The following is a 20,482-nucleotide window of genomic DNA, read 5'->3' as shown; positions in this document are numbered from 1 at the left end:
TGGAAAAAACACTTTTCTTCACACATTACCAAAAAAACCGCTTTAGTAAAAATCTCACCTCTCAAATTAAATAATAACGGCTTCACCTTACAAATTTTTGTTGAATTCGCTGAGTTCTGATTGGCTGAGCGGCTGTCTGTTAAGGCTCGTTAATTAGCTGCTAATCAAATGTTATGAGACTGATATTAACAGACTGATATTAAATAGTCTACTGTTAAGTTCAGCGAAAGTTTATGAATGTTAAAGTTCTTTAAAATGTTAAACTCCAATAGTAACAGTGCTATGTTAAGTGCGCAAATGTTAACAGCGAAAGTTTATGCATGCTCTTAAAAATGTTAAGCTTTACTCTAACATAGTCATAATAAATGAGCAACTGTTAAGTTCGGCAATTGACAGCAAAAGTTTATGACTTTTAATCTATAGCAGTTCTGTTAGACTAACAGAGTTATGATAAGTGCGCAGCTATTGACAGTGGATATTTATCTCTGAGAGCTGATCTGCAAAGCCGAGCGCATTTAATCAGATTGGAACGTGTACTCTTATCTCAAGCTATAATCATTAAAGTTTTTGCATTACTTACGTTGATTGCATTGCGTTTATCTTGAACAGCAAATTGTAGAGCAAATGAGAATTGGAATTGACAGCACGCCCCACATTTGTCCACCTTTAGTCACATTGCATTGCCCCAATGTCGATGGCAACGCGTTTTTCCCTTGTATTTAACAACTTGTTTGCATTATCGTAAGCCTCAATCCCCCAATGGTTCTGTTTGGTTATAAAAAATGCATTATTCGAGTGAGTTTGGCTCTGATATGGCGTCAATCAATATGCATGCTCATTAAGAGCTTTACAATGATTCACAAAGGTAACAAATTTTCGGAGAATTTCTGGCTTACTATAAATCAAATTAAGGAAATGTCGTCAGTTGAGCCACTGACTCATTAAGTTGGGATATACCAAATTTTTAAACTTTTTGGCAATGGAAATTTTTTTTTTTTGTTTTTTTGTCATTTCACTTTTTGGCAGCAAACTATTTGTATAACTTGTTTATGTAACTATTTAGTAAGATCTACGCGCGTAGCAGATATGAATGCCAACTTCAAAACAAACGCATAATTGTTTGGCGCACATGAATCAATACAGTATATAAGCGAGTAATACCCATTCAAAACTTAAGCTTGGATAAGAAGCTCGATATGCAATTGATATAACTTTTTAAACTCATGAGTTACTGCTATCGATGGGCATTAAAATATGACAAGTTTCAACTTTCTCTATTTATGGCAAAAGTCTCATCAAACTCTGACTTCATTTAATGTATGTGGCATGTAGAATGGGTAGGGTATATTAGGCTCGCTCTAGCTACAAATTGTTGTAATATAATATATATTCCCAGTGTAGGATTACAAAACTAAACCAGTCTAAGCGACTGTTTCATTGGATGAACTACCTTAACTTATCTGAATAAAGGAACTGAACTGATTTTGATGCTATTCATAAGCTTTTATTATATGCTAATTATACTTAAGAGCACTTTAGGCTTAATTATTAGAAGCTTTATATATAATATATACAAATTCGAGGAAGACCTCAAACAACGTTCGACAAATTTGAATCAAAGTCGACCTCAAGCAGCTTTTTCCAGCGAAATTTGGTTTCTAGCTAACTCACACACATCTTTGGCAATTTGCAATGATTTAAGTCAATTGAAGTGTATAGCAAACACATTTACTTCCTTTTCAGTTGTATGCAGTATAAGCTGCCAGTTCGCTTCAATCGCAGCTCCTGGAAGTATGCAATATAATTTTTACATTTGTTAATTCATTGCGAGCTTCTGCGAATATCTGTTTGCCTGTTGCATTCAAGTTGAAAGGTTGGGAAAAAGTTATCATATCAATGTAGCTTAATAAAAGACCTGACTGCACGTATCGATGTTGCTTCACGCAGCACCTTTTGTTGGTACAAATAATTAAGTCGAATAAAAAATTTTAAAAAAATCTGCCCTTTCCTTATTTATACGCATATTTTCAGCGAAAACAAGCTACACTTGAATATTCAAATTTGTATTAAATGCGAGGCGAACAGAAATTTTAAAGATTGAGCACGAATTTAACACATGTTAAATTTCGTTGTATACTTTTAGGAGCCAATATTTATAGGCGTGGAAATTGCTGTGAAGAGTTACATATGTTCCTAGGCCAAACCTGCTGCCTATAATTATCAAAAAATGTGTGAGTCAGCTCGAAGCCATTTAATATATCGTTCGTATGTCAGAGAAAATTTAACTGGAAAAGGAAATGTTGAGGGTGAAACTCGAGCTCACCGCCTCTAGGTTTATGAAATGCTGGCAAAGCACTTACACTTATCTGACATATTATGAACGAAGTCCGCGGAGACGTTCGTTCGTTCATACCTTCACAGATTGTTCGTGGCACTAATTACTTTGTGCGGTTAATGGCCATGCCAGGGCGAAGTGTAAGTGCTTTCTAAAAAGCTTTGAGTTTAACTCAAATAATAGTAAACAGCACACACATACACACACATATATCTGTGTGTGTGTATGTATTTGTGAATATATGTAATAAGTGTGTTTCACTTTTAATTTAGTGACTTTCTGAGCAGCAGGCATCGCGTTTATATGGCAGCAGATTAACTGTGCTAAGCTCTTCATACAATCGCCCACATTTTCGCTTTGATTTCATGTTAGAGCAGCTTAAAAGCATGAGCAACAACAATTATGTTAAGCCTAAGCTCTTAGCATATGCCGAGCTACCCATTGTATGAGGGGGTGGGGTGGCAAGGGAGGGTGTGTGACGAAAAGACGATGAACGAACAAGAGGCAATTGGCAATGAATGCTGGATGTGAATGAGATAGAAGTAAGCATTCGTCTTTCATTTTTAAGAGGTATCCCGTAGTCAGTCAATGCACACTTCAATCGGCTGTTAATTAAAGTTGCAGCAGCCAATAATTGCGGTGCGCTTTGCTCAATTGACACAGATTGCATTGATGATGCGAAAGTATAACAGCAAACAGCAAAGGCAAACAGATTCGTGTTTGAGCTTTACTCGTATGGACGTGATATTGTTAATTGCGTCAATAAGTTATACCAAATATAATCAGAAGGGAAATTTTAAATATTTTGTGCATTCAAATGTAAATTTCCAACTGCAAATGGCGACAGGCGAAAAGGATGACAGCAACCAAAGGACTGCGGCTGCCTGATGACACGCGCACGTCCCGACCATAAACTGTAAATGAAATACGAGTAACAATGCCCTGATTTACCAACATATGAGTCTAATCCGGCCAATAACAACGGCGAAGGGGTCACAAGTCAAGGGCAGGCCGGCAGGCAGTTGTTGGACTGAATCATCAGCAGAGCCAATTTAATTGCTTGACTCAGCTGAGGCGAGCTCTGAAACTGATGGGAACTGTTATGCACTGCTTATTGAGTTACAAGCTTAAGCTACAGTCGTATACATTAAAGTAACTGCCTCAGCGAACAGTGCTTTTCCTATGCCTAACTGTCATATTCTTGTCATATGTTAAGTAATTGGCTTTGTCAGGCTGTCACACTTAAGCCGCATTTGGGCAGGTTATCTGCAATGCATGTTGACAAGAAAACATTGTTCTTATCAGGACTTAATTTAAGAGAGCTTACAGAGAGCATAGCAGCCAGCAGCCGAGAGTTACTCTCTTATTCTCTCTCTTGATGTCTCTTGCAGTCGTCGACTGGCACAGCAGCCCACGCAGAGCAACAATTTTCATTGATAAAAATGCTGGCAGCTGTGTCCTGTGCCTCAGTCGAACGCGAGCCTTGCCACTGGCTGTTACTGTCCGTTGCTGCCAGCAGCCGACAGCCCAACTTTTGGCGCCTTAATCGCTCTAGTCAAACAGACAAACAGTTATCAATTATGATCCTGTGTGCGCCGCTTGTCAGTTGAGTTATTTGCGCGGATTTCAATTAAGATTGCGTATACGCCGCGTTTAAAAGTAAATATTTCATGACATCCACTGAAAACATTTTCACAAATTTATAATCAAAAATATATTTGGTGCGCCCAATTGGCGCCAAGTTTTACCGATAAAAATAAAAACTTTGCTGTGCGCTAAGGGCGAAAATTACAAGAGGAAATCTGAACGAGATTTGCTGCTGACAGAGGTAAATAGTTTCAAAACACCAACAACTCGCCACTGGACCCAAGCGAAACCATAAATAAAAATGCAACCGAATAGTGCAGAAAGCGGCAAACTTATCGCGAAACTTTCCCAAAAGATAAGCCACAGCGTACTTATATTTCAAAAGTTTCTCTCAGCTACAAATTGGTCAAGTGCCGTGTAAGAAATATTTAATTTATTTTTGAAAAAATGTCACAATTTGTTGTCAATTTGTCAATATTATGCATTATACATTAAAAAAATGGCATATATGAATAGCAATTAAGTTATTCTAGCGAAAAGGACATTTTGCTGATTGAGGGTCTGATTGGGATAACTGATGAAATCATAGTTCGTTTCTTGGCAATCAGGCGACATTCAGCTCATGTTTTACTTTTAGTTCAGCGACTTCAGCAAATCAAACGAAATTTTCTCTTCTTATTTCATATTAGTCGCAGTAAACATTGTGAAGTTGAATCAATTGAAATGTTCGCTGCGAGTACATTCGGAATTCGCAAGACCAAAGCCAAAAGCTAATGAAAATAGAGGACTCTACGACTCTTTTGTTTTGCCTGACACACCTGAGTGGCCGTTGGATGTTGGAGGTTGTGCTTTGTAGCATTTATCAAGTTCTTGTAAACAAGTCCTTGCCAACTGCATTAAGTGGCAGGCCGGCTCACTAGCTCGAGCACATTTTGGCCTTCAAGAATGCACGCTGGAGCACTGTCTGGGGCGCACTTGGCCAGCATATGCAGAGCTTAGAGCACACACTCAAGCTGCGACATGTGCGCCCATTGGCAATTGTACAACATTCATACGAGCTTATATAGTTAGTTATGTTAAAGCTCAGACAACGGCTAACATTAAATCCGGCCATGCACAGCATTTAGGGCTTTGAGTGCCTGTTGATGGCGCTGAACACAATATCTATACTTTGGCCTTGAGCCACACGTTTAAGTGGACCGCAAAAAATACAAAAGCAAAAAAAACACATTGCATTTAAGACTTGGCAGCTCGTCGGCGGCGGCGGCTGCTGTCGCTGATGACTGCAAAAATTTGCCGCACATAAGTGAAAACTAGTAAAAATGAGAACTGGCGCGAGCATAAATCAATACCAAGTTTGTTGGCGAGGGGGTTACGACTGTAGTACAGTGAAATCGTGGCATTTTACATGCGGCCAACCTTAGCTAAGGCTTAGCTCGACATAACTTACTTGACACCCATACACACACCTACACACACGCGCAGATACAGCCATCCCCACACAGACACATTTTCACGCTTTGCCATTTCCCGGTAGTGTAAATTCAATTTAAAGCGTAAATTTAGTCTTTATAAATCATTTACACTCGCCTATTATATTTACCTCTGTTGGTTTTTTATTTTAAAGCCGTATTCAAACAGTTTAGAATGTTGCAGTCGAGCGCCCTCGACTGCATATTGCTGATTCAAGGATCAAAAACAGTTGTAGCGTTTTTACAAAATGTCAAGTGGGAGTCTGCAGTTACTTAACTTGTGTAGATATATTTATATATTTGTATGTATGTCAAGTCTATAGCTTGACACTTACAGCAAACCAATATACTCTTCATTCAGCTCGCGAGCGAGTATTATACAGAAAAGGCTGACTGAAAACTTTTCTCTCATTTCATATTTGAAAACAGTTGCCCAGTGCAGCTGTCAGTCCTTTGAGGTGCTGGCATTAATCAACGTATTTTGTCATGCAGAATTTTACAAAATTTTTTTGTTAATTTAAAGCGCTGGCCAAAACCTTCTGCATTTTCTCCGTATTTCATAATGCATAAATGATGTTGGTAAAACCTGACAGCACGTTAGCAAAAATGGGTAGAAATAATCCACAGAGTCCATGGTAAATTGTTGAGAATTTGGCTTTAAACTGGGACTTATTTTAAATTTTAAATTTATTATTGCAGCTTGTTGATAGTTTTATAAAACCATTTTTTTATTTAAATTAATAATTCAGGAATTCAAGCTAAAAGGTCAAACATATTTTTTGTTCCCAAAGTTTAATTTAATATTGTTTTGCAAATAAATTCAATTTATGAAAGCAATTCCCGAGGAATGCAGCCAAATCGAACAATGTGAAAAAGCACACACACATACAAAAACGCAGCCAAAAAGAAATGTAAAATGTTACTCAAAAAATAACAGTAATTGTTGCATGCTTTTAGGCGTGCGTTCTGTAATTTCCGCCGAGTCACTTTTTTTAATTCTGTTTCACTTTTTGCTGGCAAAGGAGCAAGTGGCGCGTAATTGTTGATGCAGGCGCAGCGACACCACCACCACCGCCACCAGAGTGGTTAGTGGTGCAAATCTAACATATTCTTATGTAACTAAGTGCAGCTGAGAGACGCTTTTCCTGTTTCTGATTGGTTGAGTAATCATGTTCTGGTTGTGATTCTAGTCACATTTTTAAGGCAAACGATTCGCGGAATACAATGGCCGAAGGTCGTCAAATAAACTGGTGAATTTACCAAATCAAACTAAAGGGAAGAACCTAATGAACAGACGTGCCTGCTTCGCTTTGTATAAGGGGATTATCTCACAAAATCGACTAAGAGCGTCATGAGACTCGGCACAATGGGCAAAGGACTTGAATTACCATGGACATTTGAATGGGTCCATTGGGTGGCTAGCATATCGAAAATCTAGCCGTATGCAATTTCAATAGAAATGCATTTTCCATGTTAAGCTCACGCTCAATAGACTGCCAGCCCAGCTGCCAAGACAAGAAAGTATTTGTTATCCTTTGCAATGCCAATTAACGTAATTGATGCGTATGAACTAATGAAGAAGGTTCACACTAGCCAACAATTGCACATTGTTTGCGAAAGACAAGCTTAAGAAAGCAATTCAAGATAATTTTCCTTACATTAACAATTGCGTGGGAAGCGTTTGAATGGATTAAGTATTCAATTGAATTGTTGTTTCAATACTCAAATTGATTTTCAGACAAACTCCAAGTTAATTCATTCGACATTCTCATTATCACTTCTCGATGCAGGCAGCACTGCAAAACAAATTTAAGCACAGCCAACTTCAAGTCGCTCCTGCAATATTTTATTAATCACTCTGCGCAGCCAACTTCAAGTCGATCGATGCTACGAATTTGTAGTGCTGTAAAAGATTGAACATATCGATAACATGGCTGAAAACGATACACACTAGAAAGCTATTGACTACACATGCCACAACGGCATAATTCCTGTTTAATTGGAATTTTCTCCCTTTGCATGTCATAACAATAATTAATTGGTTCATTGACAGAACGGTTTTTGTTGCTGCGAATGCTGCACAGTCAACGCCACAAAGAGCCTGACGCCATTTGAATTTTGCGCGAAACAAATTCCACTTTGATGGCCAAACAAAAGCGTGCCAAAATGCAAGGACTGCTTGCCAGCGCACTGGCTATTGACTAGGACCAATTAGTGCAGTAATATGCTTACATTACAATTTGAATAATAGCTGAGTACAAGTTGCTGACAAAAGACATCTATTAGATGCTTAGTCCTACTTAGAGAGTTGTGCGCAAATGTACAACGATGACTTTATAGTGGAATGTCCTCCGGCTACTTCTACTTCTAGATTGTTGGTTTCGCCCCAGCTGTTGCCCTTTTCAATTGCTCAAGAAAGTTTTGCTGCTGGCACCAACAAGAAGTTGCCCCGACAGCAACTTGAAGAGCTGCTTGTTGTTTGAGTTGCTGTTTGTGTTGTCAAGCACTTGCGGCACCCAAACATCTGGGAGACTATTGCAGTCCGACTGCCAGTTACTTAATTAGCAATTAAATAGCTTGAGATTTACATAATCTCAGAGGCAGCCCTCGTTTCTGACACACGTGCCAACTGGGCGAACCGCTCGCCTACCATAAGCCAACCTCAAGGTCTAGACTAGAGGCGTCAATTGATTTTCCTGCTCACCTGCATCTGCACAATGTCCATCAAAAGCTTTAACATTAAGCTAGCATAATTTATGGATATATCCAGTTGTTTTGCATGCCTAAATTGTTTATAACCAGAGCACAGATTGTGCCGACAAGATATTTAGTCGCATAACAAGACAATGACAAATGATTTCAAATTAAATCTTATGTCTTTGTGAGCATATGCAAATGTCGTATCCAAACTAAGTTGAGATTTCCGCGATGAAAGTGCAGCAAGTGACGCTTAATCATATTAATTTGATAAGTGAAAATGTTCCTTGCCGCCTTTGAAACTAAGGCCGCAAGTACTTTGTGCAAGCTGCTCAACAATGTTATTATTTTTCATGCAGCTTTTAATAAGTTTCGCTATTTATTGCGCTTGTGGGCCAGACTACAGAAAGTTAAATAAAACAGCGTGCGGAGCTGAATATACTAGATCGTAAATGTGTAAGTTTAAATTTGAGAACTCAGCCCCAGTCGAAATTCATTCGAATTGAATTTAAATAAAATACAAACGCGAAACTTTAGTGCTAAAGGTAAAACTGAAATCGAAAATCAACAAACTTCAGTGGCTTTTCAATGCGCTTTCGCTTAAGCACAAAGAAACCGATTGAAAAGTTGGTCAATATAATCAGAAAATAGCTCGCTTAAGATTAACTGTACTTTTATTTGTCCCGTTTTAGTGCTGGCAGTTGATGGAAGCCAACAAGCGATGCGAGCGCTGCAGCTGCGTCAATTGCAGTAATTAAGCGAATGACAAAATAAGGCGAATTATTCAGCTGAAGAGACAAAGCGGCAAGTCACGGCCACAAGCATCGCGCATCGCGCAGCACGTATACGCAGCGTGGCACATGCAAAATTTAATAGCAGCATCAGCGGCAGCATCAGTGACTGCATCAACCTGCTGCCCGTAGAAAGCACTTCAAAAATTTTGGCAAAAAGGCCAGCAAGATAAATAGTGAAACAGACACGATAAAAGACACAGCATGGAGACCATTATGTCAACATTGCCCACGCTGACAGCCGACGATGGCAGCCTGTGGATAGCGAGCGCCCTCAGCGAGCTGCTGGCCAGCGGCGGCAATAGCAGCAGCAGCGCCGACGATGGCACACAGAATGCAACGCTTGTCGCTGCCGCAACAACAGCAGCTGCAGCTGCCGCAGCAGCTGTAAATGCTTCAACAGCGAGCACGGCAAATGCTAGCAAAGTTCATGACAAGCATCCGCATGGTGTGAATGACAGCGATACAGATCTGAGGTGAGTCTATATTGCGGGTGTGTGTGTGTGAACGTGTAAATGAGTTCTTTTGAACTCCATTAAAGGATTGATGGCTCTACAGTTGGCTGGGGCAAGCAGGTAGCTACGTAGATACCCTATATACAGTTTATATCTATATATATTTGATATTGATAACAATCCGAAACAAACTATATATATGAATGCCTAAACAACTAGCTGAGACATAGATAATGCTGAAGCTGCCTCCTGCAGCTGCATAGAATCATATGAACTATTTTGTAGTGCTCGCAAGTACAGGGTGTCGATGCACATGTCAGCTTGTAAGTTCAGACATTCGATTTGCAGATCTTAAATAATTTATGCATATAGACACAGTGCGAGATAGAGAGCACGAGAGAAAAGCTCTTAATATTTGCATATTTACTTCGTTTTGCAGCTCATATCCCGGCTATATACACTATCGGGACAAATACGATCTGACCTACATAGCAAAGGTGAATCCATTTTGGCTGCAGTTCGAGCCGCCTGACACCAGCTCCTTCTACATCATGGCCGGCCTCTATTGCCTAATCTCTGTGGTGGGCTGCTTCGGCAATGCGTTCGTCATCTTTATGTTTGGTAGCCGCAAGTCGCTGCGCACGCCGGCTAACATACTGGTCATGAATCTGGCCATATGTGATTTCCTGATGCTGGTCAAGTGCCCCATTGCCATTTACAACAACATCCAGGAGGGCCCAGCGCTAGGCGATGCAGGTAAGTGCTCGTGGCCAGCCCACAATGGCATCGACTACAAACTGCTTCACGTCTCCACACGCAGCCTGTCGTCTCTATGGATTTGTGGGTGGCCTGAGTGGCACCTGTGCCATCGGCACTCTGACGGCCATTGCCCTGGATCGCTATAATGTGGTGGTGCATCCGTTGCAGCCACTGCGCCGCTACTCCCGCCTGCGCTCCTATCTGATCATAATTGCCATCTGGTGCTACAGCTTTCTGTTTGCCGTGATGCCCGCCCTGGACGTCGGCTTGTCGGTGTACGTGCCGGAGGGTTTTCTGACCACCTGCAGCTTTGACTATCTCAACAAGGAGACGCCTGCACGCATCTTCATGGCGCTCTTCTTTGTGGCCGCCTACTGTATACCGCTAACCTCGATTATCTACTCCTACTTCTATATACTCAAGGTGGTTTTCACAGCGAATCGCATTCAGTCGAGCAAGGACAAGGCCAAGACCGAGCAGAAGCTTACATTTATTGTGGCAGCCATTATAGGTTTGTGGTTCATTGCCTGGTCGCCCTATGCCATTGTCGCCATGATGGGCGTCTTTGGCCAGGAGCAGCATATCACGCCGCTGGGCTCCATGATACCCGCGCTCTTCTGCAAAACGGCTGCCTGCGTGGATCCCTATCTGTACGCGGCCACACATCCCAGATTTCGTGTTGAGGTGCGTATGCTGATGTATGGACGCGGCGTGCTAAGACGCGTGTCCACCACTCGCTCCTCCTATATGACACGTTCACGCTCCTCCTTCACGCATCGGCTGCGTACGTCAAGCGGCGATGGCGAGAATCGCGCCGAGCCCTACATGCTCAACAACAATCTGATGATGGTGCCCGAGGAGACGGAGGAGAACGAGGAGATAATCGTTGTGGCCGAGATCAACCATTCCACCTCCACGGCCATGGAGCAGAGTAAGTTTTAAAGAGGCAGACTATGCGGACAGCTTACCATATCAATTGGTTGTCTGGATGAGCCAGAACTTAGCCATATTTTTTTATCAGAGAGAGCAGGAGGAACAGATCGAAGTATTTTAAGGAACAGAGCTTACAAAATGCAAGTATTATTTTTATTTTTGTAATAAATTTTATGCTTATAGTCGTATATTCCCTTTGAGAGACTTCTTCTACTTGTTGCAAATAAATAAATATGCTTAAAAATATAATCAAACAAAAATGTATATAAGGACTTTGCTTGACTCCAGTTCTAAGGAAAATTGTAATGAGATACATGCCCACTGAAGTACGCACCAGAGCGATGGCAGAGCTCATGGTAGAAAGTAATTGTAGCCAGCTTACATATATATTCATATGCCCTATCACATGTATATATATATATATATACAACTTGGACGCGAACATAATACCATATTGCTGTGGGCAACGAAGTGATAGAGGTCTTGTTAAGTGAGCTTAACTGATATGCTTATAGGTATTTAGAAAAGTGAGGCCTACCCTTAGCAGGCTCTCAATAAGACTAGTTTAATAAGTATCTATTCTCTGTATCAGGTGGGCAAACCAAAATGTATCTTGTGGATACTTGCACGATTTGACACGCAACATCAGGGAAAGACATACTCAACACAAATTACATACTTCAAATGTACATACACAAATACATATATAAATAAATATATATATATATATATATAAATATATTTATATATGTATGTATATATAAATACATATATAAATATATATATATATATATATATATATATATATATATATATATATTTATATATATATACAGTTAGCTGTTCATGTGTCGTAATGAGTTTGAATCCGATTATTACAGCAAAGGCAACTCAAATTTTACGAAACATGTCAATGCATTAACATTAACAAGTATTCACTTGGCAAATAATTTATTTATATAAATATTTAATTATAAAAACTGCAAATAGCTAAAAAAATATATAAAATATGCAATTTGTTTCATTAAGCTTATTAAATGTATAATTAGGATTATGCAAATGTGTTAAGGCATTACAAATACAATGTGAATGTGAATTAAATATTATTATTATGCAAAATGTCTCAGCTAAATTTGAACCTTGACCGAGGCCTGACGGAGTACTTGTACCTAACAACAAACAAAAGCTATCAAAATATGAGCAGAAATATGAGAAATAGTTGTAAGCAGCAATATCATACGAATTTATACTCTTTAAGTGCTTTGTGCTTAAATCTGTGTATATATATATAGATGTCAACTTGTATATATAAGTATATATTAGAGCAATATCCTTTTTGTGGTTCCGAACAAAACCGAAACACAGAACAATAGGCAAATATGCTAAGAGTGACCTGAAAAAGATTGTAATTAGAAAGAGTAAGGCAGAATGAACGTTTAGTCGATGTCTAAATACACTATCCGAGCTTTATGCATTTTAATTGTAAGCCCAGAAAATATAGTTATAAAAACTGAAAGTTAAATCCTATGACAGTTAAACCAAAATTTAAATTTTCACCAAAATATGGCAAATGTTTTTAATACAGAGAAACCTCAAACAAAAAATAACATACAGAAACCATTGTCAGCAGAGCATGAGTGCATTGTATAAATTTCCTGCAAAGAACAATGGAACGACACAGCTACATCGAATGTTTGCGGCAACTGTCCACAAGCACACAAGAAAAAACAATAAAAAATTAAAAGGAAAAGCTAAACAAAGCCAAAAAGAAACAAAAATAAAAGGAAAAATATCTAATTAGCTTATTTTAAATTGCACTCTGACTGTACTCAAGTTTGTATTTAACTTGTAGCAAAGCTAATATGTATTCATATAAAATGCTTAACCTCCACTTGTACTTAATTGTTTTTGAATGTTTTAAATAAATGTCTCTCTTTGTTACATATAAAAATTAGAGCAAGATATAACTTTGCATCTTCTAACTTATAGCAATTCGCAGCTTTAATTTGTCTGTGCAGTTTGTTAGTTAAGTTAGTAAAATAATTAATTAAGGCAAATAAGCTTGAGGCACATTCCTTAAGCCAGTTGTCTGACATTTTGACCAAAGGCGCGCACATAATAATAAACGGCAACAGGTGCACAGATTGCCCAGGGCAATAAATAAAAATAATATAGTTTTAATATGGCTTCAACAAGCATACACTCACGCACACATATGCAAAACATACACACACGTGTGTCTGGAGAGAAGGATGGCCTGACCGGCAGCAACAGTGCGTATACTTTATTTTTTCAACTAACAGACGCCGCATGCAATTTCCTTCACAGTAAATGCAAAATTCCCAGTATTTTTCTGACACTCGCGAGTATAAAAGCCCTAACGAGGGTGTCAACAGCTGAGAGCTGCAAACCGTTATTTTTGTTCCTATAACACATTGGCCAGACAAAGACAACAACAACAACAAGAACAACGACGCCGGCGCCGGCGCTAGCGTTGGCAATGCCCATGCCGATGCCGATGCCAATGCCGATGCCGATGCCGACGTTCGCCTAGTCGTCGTCGTCGTCGGCGTTGACGTCGCAGCAGAAGAGCAGAATTTCACACGCAGCCAGCATAACAAAAATTTCAGTCGGCTTTTTCACGACGCGCTCGCGGTTTGTTTGTTTCAACAGATTTTTACACCGATTTCAAAGTGCATTAGCTGAAAAAGAAAAATCAAAGTAGAAAATCTTATTCGATTTTTCTTAATTTTCAATCAAAAATAAATTGTGAAAAAACCCCATCATGTTGCATATGTTGCAGCGCAACACAATGGCCAAAAGAGCATAAAGTGTAAGGCTGAAATCTGAACGAGCGTGGGTGTGGGTGTGAATGTGGGTGTTTCCATTCAAAGATTAAGCTGCTGCGTGTGAACGCCTTGCTTAACCCAACTAAATATTATGGCAACTTAATTTTCTTTCGATTTTTCACCGCCTGTATGTACCCAGCGCGTTTGCCGTTGTACCATTTGGCACTATTTACTAGACATTTAACCGGCTGCGTTGTCTGCGTCAGCGGCAGCGTCCTCTCGGCTGGTTCATTGTACTTGCGCGCAACTAACGAGGATGCAGCGACGAGCAGCTGAAGGCAATTCGCAGTCAACAACACAGACTTGACAGAGCCAATTGTAGTGGGTGTGCACAGCAGGCAGGCAGGTGTGTGTGTGGGTGTCTGGTAGGAGACGTGATATCGTGTTTGCAGCCAAAATAAATATTGACCAAACAAATATAGGCAATTGCTCGATATATATATGAGTATTGCCAACGATTTATCCCAACATAAACGTCAACTCAGCACACACACACACACACGCACACATGCATGCATAGCAGTTAAATACATGCTCATTAGGTGTGCGTGCAAGGTAACGTGCTCAGCGCCCATTATGCCGTGCACTGAGCAAGAGACACGCGGCGTATGCGTATTCTATGATGATTGCATATCGAAAGTCACTTTGAGGCCCGCCCTTAAATGTTATGCATATGTATATCAAAACACTTTTATGGCTGCCCAAAAGCTACCGTAAACAACAGCAACAACAACAATGATAGCAACAAGCCGCCAGCTCTGGCGCCGAGACAAAGCGTCTGCCGCTCTTCAACTAAACGACAACAGCAACAACAACAACAACAGCTGGCAACGACAATTGAAGTAGACACAAATGAGCATGCAAGGAACACAACTCAATGGCAAAGAGCGACACACCCAGACAGGCAGCCGGCAACAATGGTGGGGGTCTAAGGCCCAGCGGGTTGCCGAGTGTTAGACTGGCATTACACATACGACGCGTTGCCTGTGCGACAATGCAAGTCAAGTGAAGGTGCGAGCACTGTTGACGGTTTTACTGTCACTGCCATAATTGTTGTTGCTGGAGCTGCTGCTGCTGCTGCTGCTGCTGCTGCTGCTGCTGCTGTTGCCGCCAGTGTAGGTGTTTGTTTGCTTAAAGTCCTCAGACGAATCGCGACATTTGCTGCTGCACGCGATATTTGGCGGGGCGTCTGTGTGTGCGCTCTGTAGACATTTGATTTTATGCGCCTTTCGTAAGTAGCGCAAAGTTTAATTTGATGACTTGGCAAACAAAAAAGGCGCGAATAACCACTCGAGCTTGATATCCGGCGAGCCTTTGAGGGCAACAACTAGCTGAAAGCAATTGTGGCTTTATGTAGTTCTTATGATATAAATATTTGTGCATGTGTGTGGGTGTGGGAGTGGGTGGAGGTGTGGGTGTGGGTGTGTGGGTGTGGGTGTGGATGTGTGTATGGGTGTGTGTGTATATAACTTGATGTGAAGTTAGTATTCTGTTTGCTGCTGCTATTTAAATCATTTTTAGCTTTTTATTTTTGCATATTTTTTATTTTTTATTTTTTAATACATTTTTTGTTCAAAAATTTATAAAAATATTTGACTAATTTAGCAGGTTTCTCAGCTAAATCTGAGGCAGTTTAACAAGCCTCAAACTAGCAAAAAATATAAAGATTTGGCAAGACCTTAAAGTCTATAAGTAGGTAGTCTAATACATTTCCTTCTTAGTAACAAATATGAATATATTTAAATAAACTTATAATTATAGAGCTTAAATATTCTTAGGCACTTATGGAAACCTCTTCCAGCTGCCTTTCTATATAAAGCAGGAGAAAACTAGTTTACTAAACAATAAATCTGTTTAGCCTACCATAAGCTATATCTAGTATATATAATAAATATTTGTATATCAATCTACATATGAATCATATCATGCAGCTCAAAAGTTTATCTACTCACCTGCACTCTAATCAGTACAATGTTTATCTAGTTGTAATCAGCAAAGAGTAATCTGTTTCAATACAGCAAATAAAATCAAGTATACGTATCTATAAATTCATGCCAGCAGTTCAACTCGAGCCATTCTATGGCTATACTATCTCTCTCTCACTCAGTCTATATATATAAATATTTATCTAAATGCGCTTCATTGGTTTCATTTTATTCATTTACATATTGTGGCATAATCAAGTCCTATCGAACTGCATCGAATTCGATTTGAACTGATTGCATATTCTTCTGCTTTACTTTTGCGCTTGGGCAACTTCTCGTACTCGATTTAAATTTTTTCCCGATTTCTATATAAGTTAAACACGCGTAAAAAGTTTTCATTGAGGAACTATGACGTCAATGTGCACGTTGCGTTTGTTTTTATTATTTGTTTTTATTAAACTGTGGCGCAACAGAACAGAATGAAACGAAATGAACGCAAAAAAAGCCGTGGAATGAAAAATCAAATCGAAATACTTTTTCACTGGCAGCTGCAGATTCAGATACGGCATTAATTAAACCGACGCAGCACTTGAAAGGGGCAGCAGCAGAGGCTGCTGGCTGCCGGCTGCCGGCTCTTCTCGCATATCGTTGCCTCAACTAGTTGCCACACTCCTCGGACCACCTTCTGCCCACTGTGCGGCACTAATGACCGCCCGTTTTGGCCCTCTTTTTCTACATTTGTATTTTGGCAGCCATGCCAGGAGTTGGCTGCTGCGTCCGGGCTGCATGGCTGCATGGCTGCCTGGCTGCCTGCCTAGTTGGCTGTCTTTTCTGCTCTGACAACGCATGAATTTATAATTGCTTCATTCCCTGCAACAGGCTCTGTTACATCCATTCACTTCACACGACTCACTCGTTGTCATGTGCCAAAAAAAGGGACTCTTAGAGTATATATTTTTATACTATTTACTTATGCATATAGATATTCTGCAACAATTGAAATATTGCTGATTGGTAACACTGCACAGCAGAAGAATTGCATGCAAGACTCAACTGAAGTATATCAGCAACCAATCTTAAACCTTTGTCTAATGAGGCCTCAATGAAAGCAAATAACTTAAACTATGTGCATATTTCCCATCAAGCCAAGTGACCTCAAATTCATGCTGTCTGCAAAAAAGTGGCATCAAAATCTGATCACTTCACTCTTGTGGCACTAACTAAATTTGCATCTTGTTGCACAGTGTAATTGGGCATGGCTGTTGTGTTTATTTTCATAAATAGAACAAATAATTTGGCAATGCAAATATTAACAAATTTATGAAAGTATTTCAGCAAATGCCACACACAAATCGAAGCTATAAATAGGAGATAGCTCTGAGATGCTGCAATAACTAGGGTATGTGTAGGGTATAACTGGGTTGTGACTATGGAATGACTGCTAGAGTAGAGACAGGGTATGACTAGGACACAGCTAGGATATGACTAAGGCATGACTAGGGTGGGAGACACTAGAGCATAGATAGCATAGATGACCAGGGTTTAACTAGAGTGTGACTAAGGCAATACGTTTTCAAGCGTCGTGCCGATGGTGTGAATATCATCAATTTGGGCAAAGAGTAGAGATAGGATATTGCTAGGGTATAACTGGAGTATGATCAGGGTGTCATACAAAGGGGTACGAATAGGCTATAAATAGAGTATAACTAGGGTACAGCTTGAGCATAACTAGAACTGGGTTCTAGCTAGAGAATAACGAAAGTGTGATAAGAAGACACTAAGATTTGGCTACCTGATTATATTCTTAATCAACTCGCAATTTGAGTTTGACTCAAGAAGTTAAGAAGGGCGGCTGCCCATGTCCAGAGTAAATTGTGTCTGAACCTCGATTCATTCAGGTAAAAATATGACGGCTATAAAGTAACCAATGCAAATGAAGCTAACTAAAGTAGATGAGTTGCTATCTATTCAAACATCGTGCGCTTCTGGCTCAATTAATTCTATAACTATTTAGCTGTCCTCTAATAGACTAGGAATTTTTTAATTTCCTTTAGCAAGTTGAAAGTTGATTAAAATCAGTTTAATGCAGCAGATTCAAATTGTATAAAAAAATACACTTGCTTTGCTTAACTTCAAGTTAAAAATGTCCTGTGCTGCACTCCATAGAGCAGAGCTGCTCACAACAATTTACTAATGTTAAAACTGTGCGTGTACAGCAATTAAAAGTGGATATTTTTTACACAAACTTTGCTTGCAGCTTAGCTGTTAGACGATGGACTAATGAACAGCCGGCTGGGAGTGCAAGTAAGCCAGAGAGACAGACCGCCAGTCAGCCAGACAGCCTGCCAGCCAGACAGACAGCTTGTCACGCAGTCAAGCTACGTAGCCGGACGCACGCAGCAGCTTAGCGGCTTTTATTGGCATTGACAGAGGAGAGGAGCGAGGCCAAAGGATGTTTGATGTCACCTGGCTGCCCACCGCCTGCGGCTCATTGGCGCCCGCATTGATACCGCCGGCTCACATAGTCATCCTTTGGTACTTTTGGGAGAATTATGCACGCTATGTGGATAGGCACTTCTGTACGTGCTCCTGCTGGGACACCGTATTCAAGGGCCCCTACGAGTCGGGAGTGGCCGCCTACAAGCACATGTACTTCAATGCGACGCCGAACAGCTTCAAGATGTGGATACTCACCGTATTTGCGGTAATTGCACTTTACGAGTGCATCAAGCGACTTATCGCATTGATCCTGCAGCAGCGTGTGCGCTACTCAATGCTCCTGCTCTTCCTGCTCTCCATCTTCTCGCACTACTATGCCTGGTGGGCGTACATCAACTACTACAACGACGATTACTACAATCAATGGAATCACCAACTTTTCTTCACGGTAAGCCAACGGAATATTACCACACTTTTTACAACTAGCTCCGGTCAGCCATGTGTGCTTGTCGGTCAGACAAGTGGCCCGCACGGACCGGCCAGGCCAGGCCAGCACGGGTTATTCATAATTTATTAGCAAAGTTCTGAAACAAATAAATTTCGATGCTTAAAACTTGCACAATATGCGCCGGTGTTCGTGTTGAGCTCCACTTTCCATCCATGCTTCACGTGCGCCACTTCTAAACTTTGTAGGCGCTGCCCAGCTCAGCCATTGAATAGCCACTGCTCTAACTATATATAAATATATATATCTGTATATATGTATATATAGTATATACAGTCCGCTTGCTCGTACACAAATTTACTAAATGCTGCAAAGTTTTCAAGTGCCGCAAAATGGCAACTTGCAAGAGTTGGCCGAGGTTAATGAGCATTGCCAATCGAGCAGTTGCACAAAAGTGTACTTAACGCCAAAAGCTCAGTTGGGCATAAAAAGGCAACAAGTAGAGAGAACAAATGTCAGCATGGCTTCAACAGGCACAAAACAATGCATAGAAATGCAATAGAACTCACAACTTTTGAAGTATAGAAAACTTTCTCATACATGAACTAAATTTTAGACCAAAGCCAAACTAGACAGAAACTTAAGTAATTTGGAATAGTTGTTCGTAAAAGCATTCAAATTGTAGATAAGCGGTCTCTATGTCAACTATATGATATAGTATTCTATATGATATAGTGTCGGAATCGGGTACATTGAAAGCTTTCCTTTCTTCAGCTTCAGTCGCATGCTTGGTCTAAAAAACCCTTAATTTATAAGAGTTCCTATAAGCTCAGCAATCGCATCCGTAAGCCTTCACAATCTAACATCGCCAATCTATCTCACAGATAACGGAGCTGCTCTCCACCGTGCTGGTGATGCACCTGGCCAGCACAACGAATGTGGTCAAGCCGAAGAAGGTGTTTTGCATTGTGGGCATTGCGCTGCTGCACATTCTGGCCGGGAGCTTCGATCAGTTCTTCATGAATGTGGTGCGTGGCGAGGGTGCTGCGCATCAGGTGGTGCGTGACATTGGCTTTATGCTGCCGGATCTGTTGCACCTGGTCATACCGCTGTGGCTGCTGCGGCGAGCGCGCAGTGAGAGCTTCACAACGCGACCCTTCTACCGGGATCGTAAGCTGCATCGGGATATTGTGGCCATGCTGTGCCTGGTCTCGATGCTGTTTGTGCTCTGCACGATTTTGTGAGAACGAATCCTGTTGGGCGCCTACGAGGAGGCGCACGGCAAGATAAAGCCCGCTCAGGATGCTGCCGTGCTGCTGCTCAATCGCTATCGCATGCTGGCCAACAGCAATGTGCACAACTAGTGGACGATGGCCGGGGCCGGACTGCATCAGGATGGACTGTGGACAATATGCTGCACTTGTCAGTAAGTGTGTGGGGGGCGCTGCCACGCCCCTCGGCTTGTAGTTTTTTGTGCTTTATGTTTTGCAATTTACGATTTGTGATAGTTTTTCAAGAGAAGAGAAGAGAGAGGGAGAGAGATTTTTGGGATTAGGGCACACAGAATATCGAAGCATATATATATATATATATATATACATATATATACAAGTATCAACTAAATACTTATCCAAGTACATAATCAATACAGCAATCTGTTGACTTCCATTTAGAGACGTTGGAACATATCCATATAACCGCAGTAGGCATTACTAGAACAAATATCACGAGTCAGCGAATCGGCTGAGGTAAACCCAATAATGATTAGATATTCTAGAAACAACGAATATGTAAT

The 20,482-nt window shown here is 40.5% G+C and overlaps 2 protein-coding genes across 2 annotated transcripts; both read left to right on the top strand.

The window, feature by feature from the left end:
• Window positions 1–9,192: 9,192 nt before the first annotated feature.
• Window positions 9,193–11,154, top strand: LOC111605172 (opsin, ultraviolet-sensitive; the record flags this gene model as incomplete). The annotated part of the gene is made up of 4 exons (XM_030225639.1): window positions 9,193–9,194; window positions 9,239–9,358; window positions 9,777–10,093; window positions 10,158–11,154. Coding segments are annotated over 4 exons (1,320 nt in total), but the record flags the coding sequence as incomplete, so codon positions are not given.
• Window positions 11,155–13,677: 2,523 nt separating this feature from the next.
• Window positions 13,678–20,280, top strand: LOC111605180. Its single transcript, XM_023323577.2, has 3 exons — window positions 13,678–13,862; window positions 18,061–18,690; window positions 19,572–20,280. The coding sequence occupies exons 2-3, from the start codon at window positions 18,256–18,258 to the stop codon at window positions 19,929–19,931; spliced, it is 795 nt and encodes a 264-aa protein (XP_023179345.1). The 5' UTR covers window positions 13,678–13,862; window positions 18,061–18,255; the 3' UTR covers window positions 19,932–20,280.
• The last annotated feature ends 202 nt before the right edge of the window (window positions 20,281–20,482 follow it).

The sequence above is a fragment of the Drosophila hydei genome, unplaced genomic scaffold (assembly GCF_003285905.1).
Source record: "Drosophila hydei strain 15085-1641.00,03,60 unplaced genomic scaffold, DhydRS2 tig00008135-arrow-pilon, whole genome shotgun sequence".
Classification (NCBI taxonomy): domain Eukaryota; kingdom Metazoa; phylum Arthropoda; class Insecta; order Diptera; family Drosophilidae; genus Drosophila; species Drosophila hydei.
The sequence above is the reverse complement of the archived record's forward strand: the minus strand, read 5'-3'. Positions and strand labels throughout refer to the sequence as shown.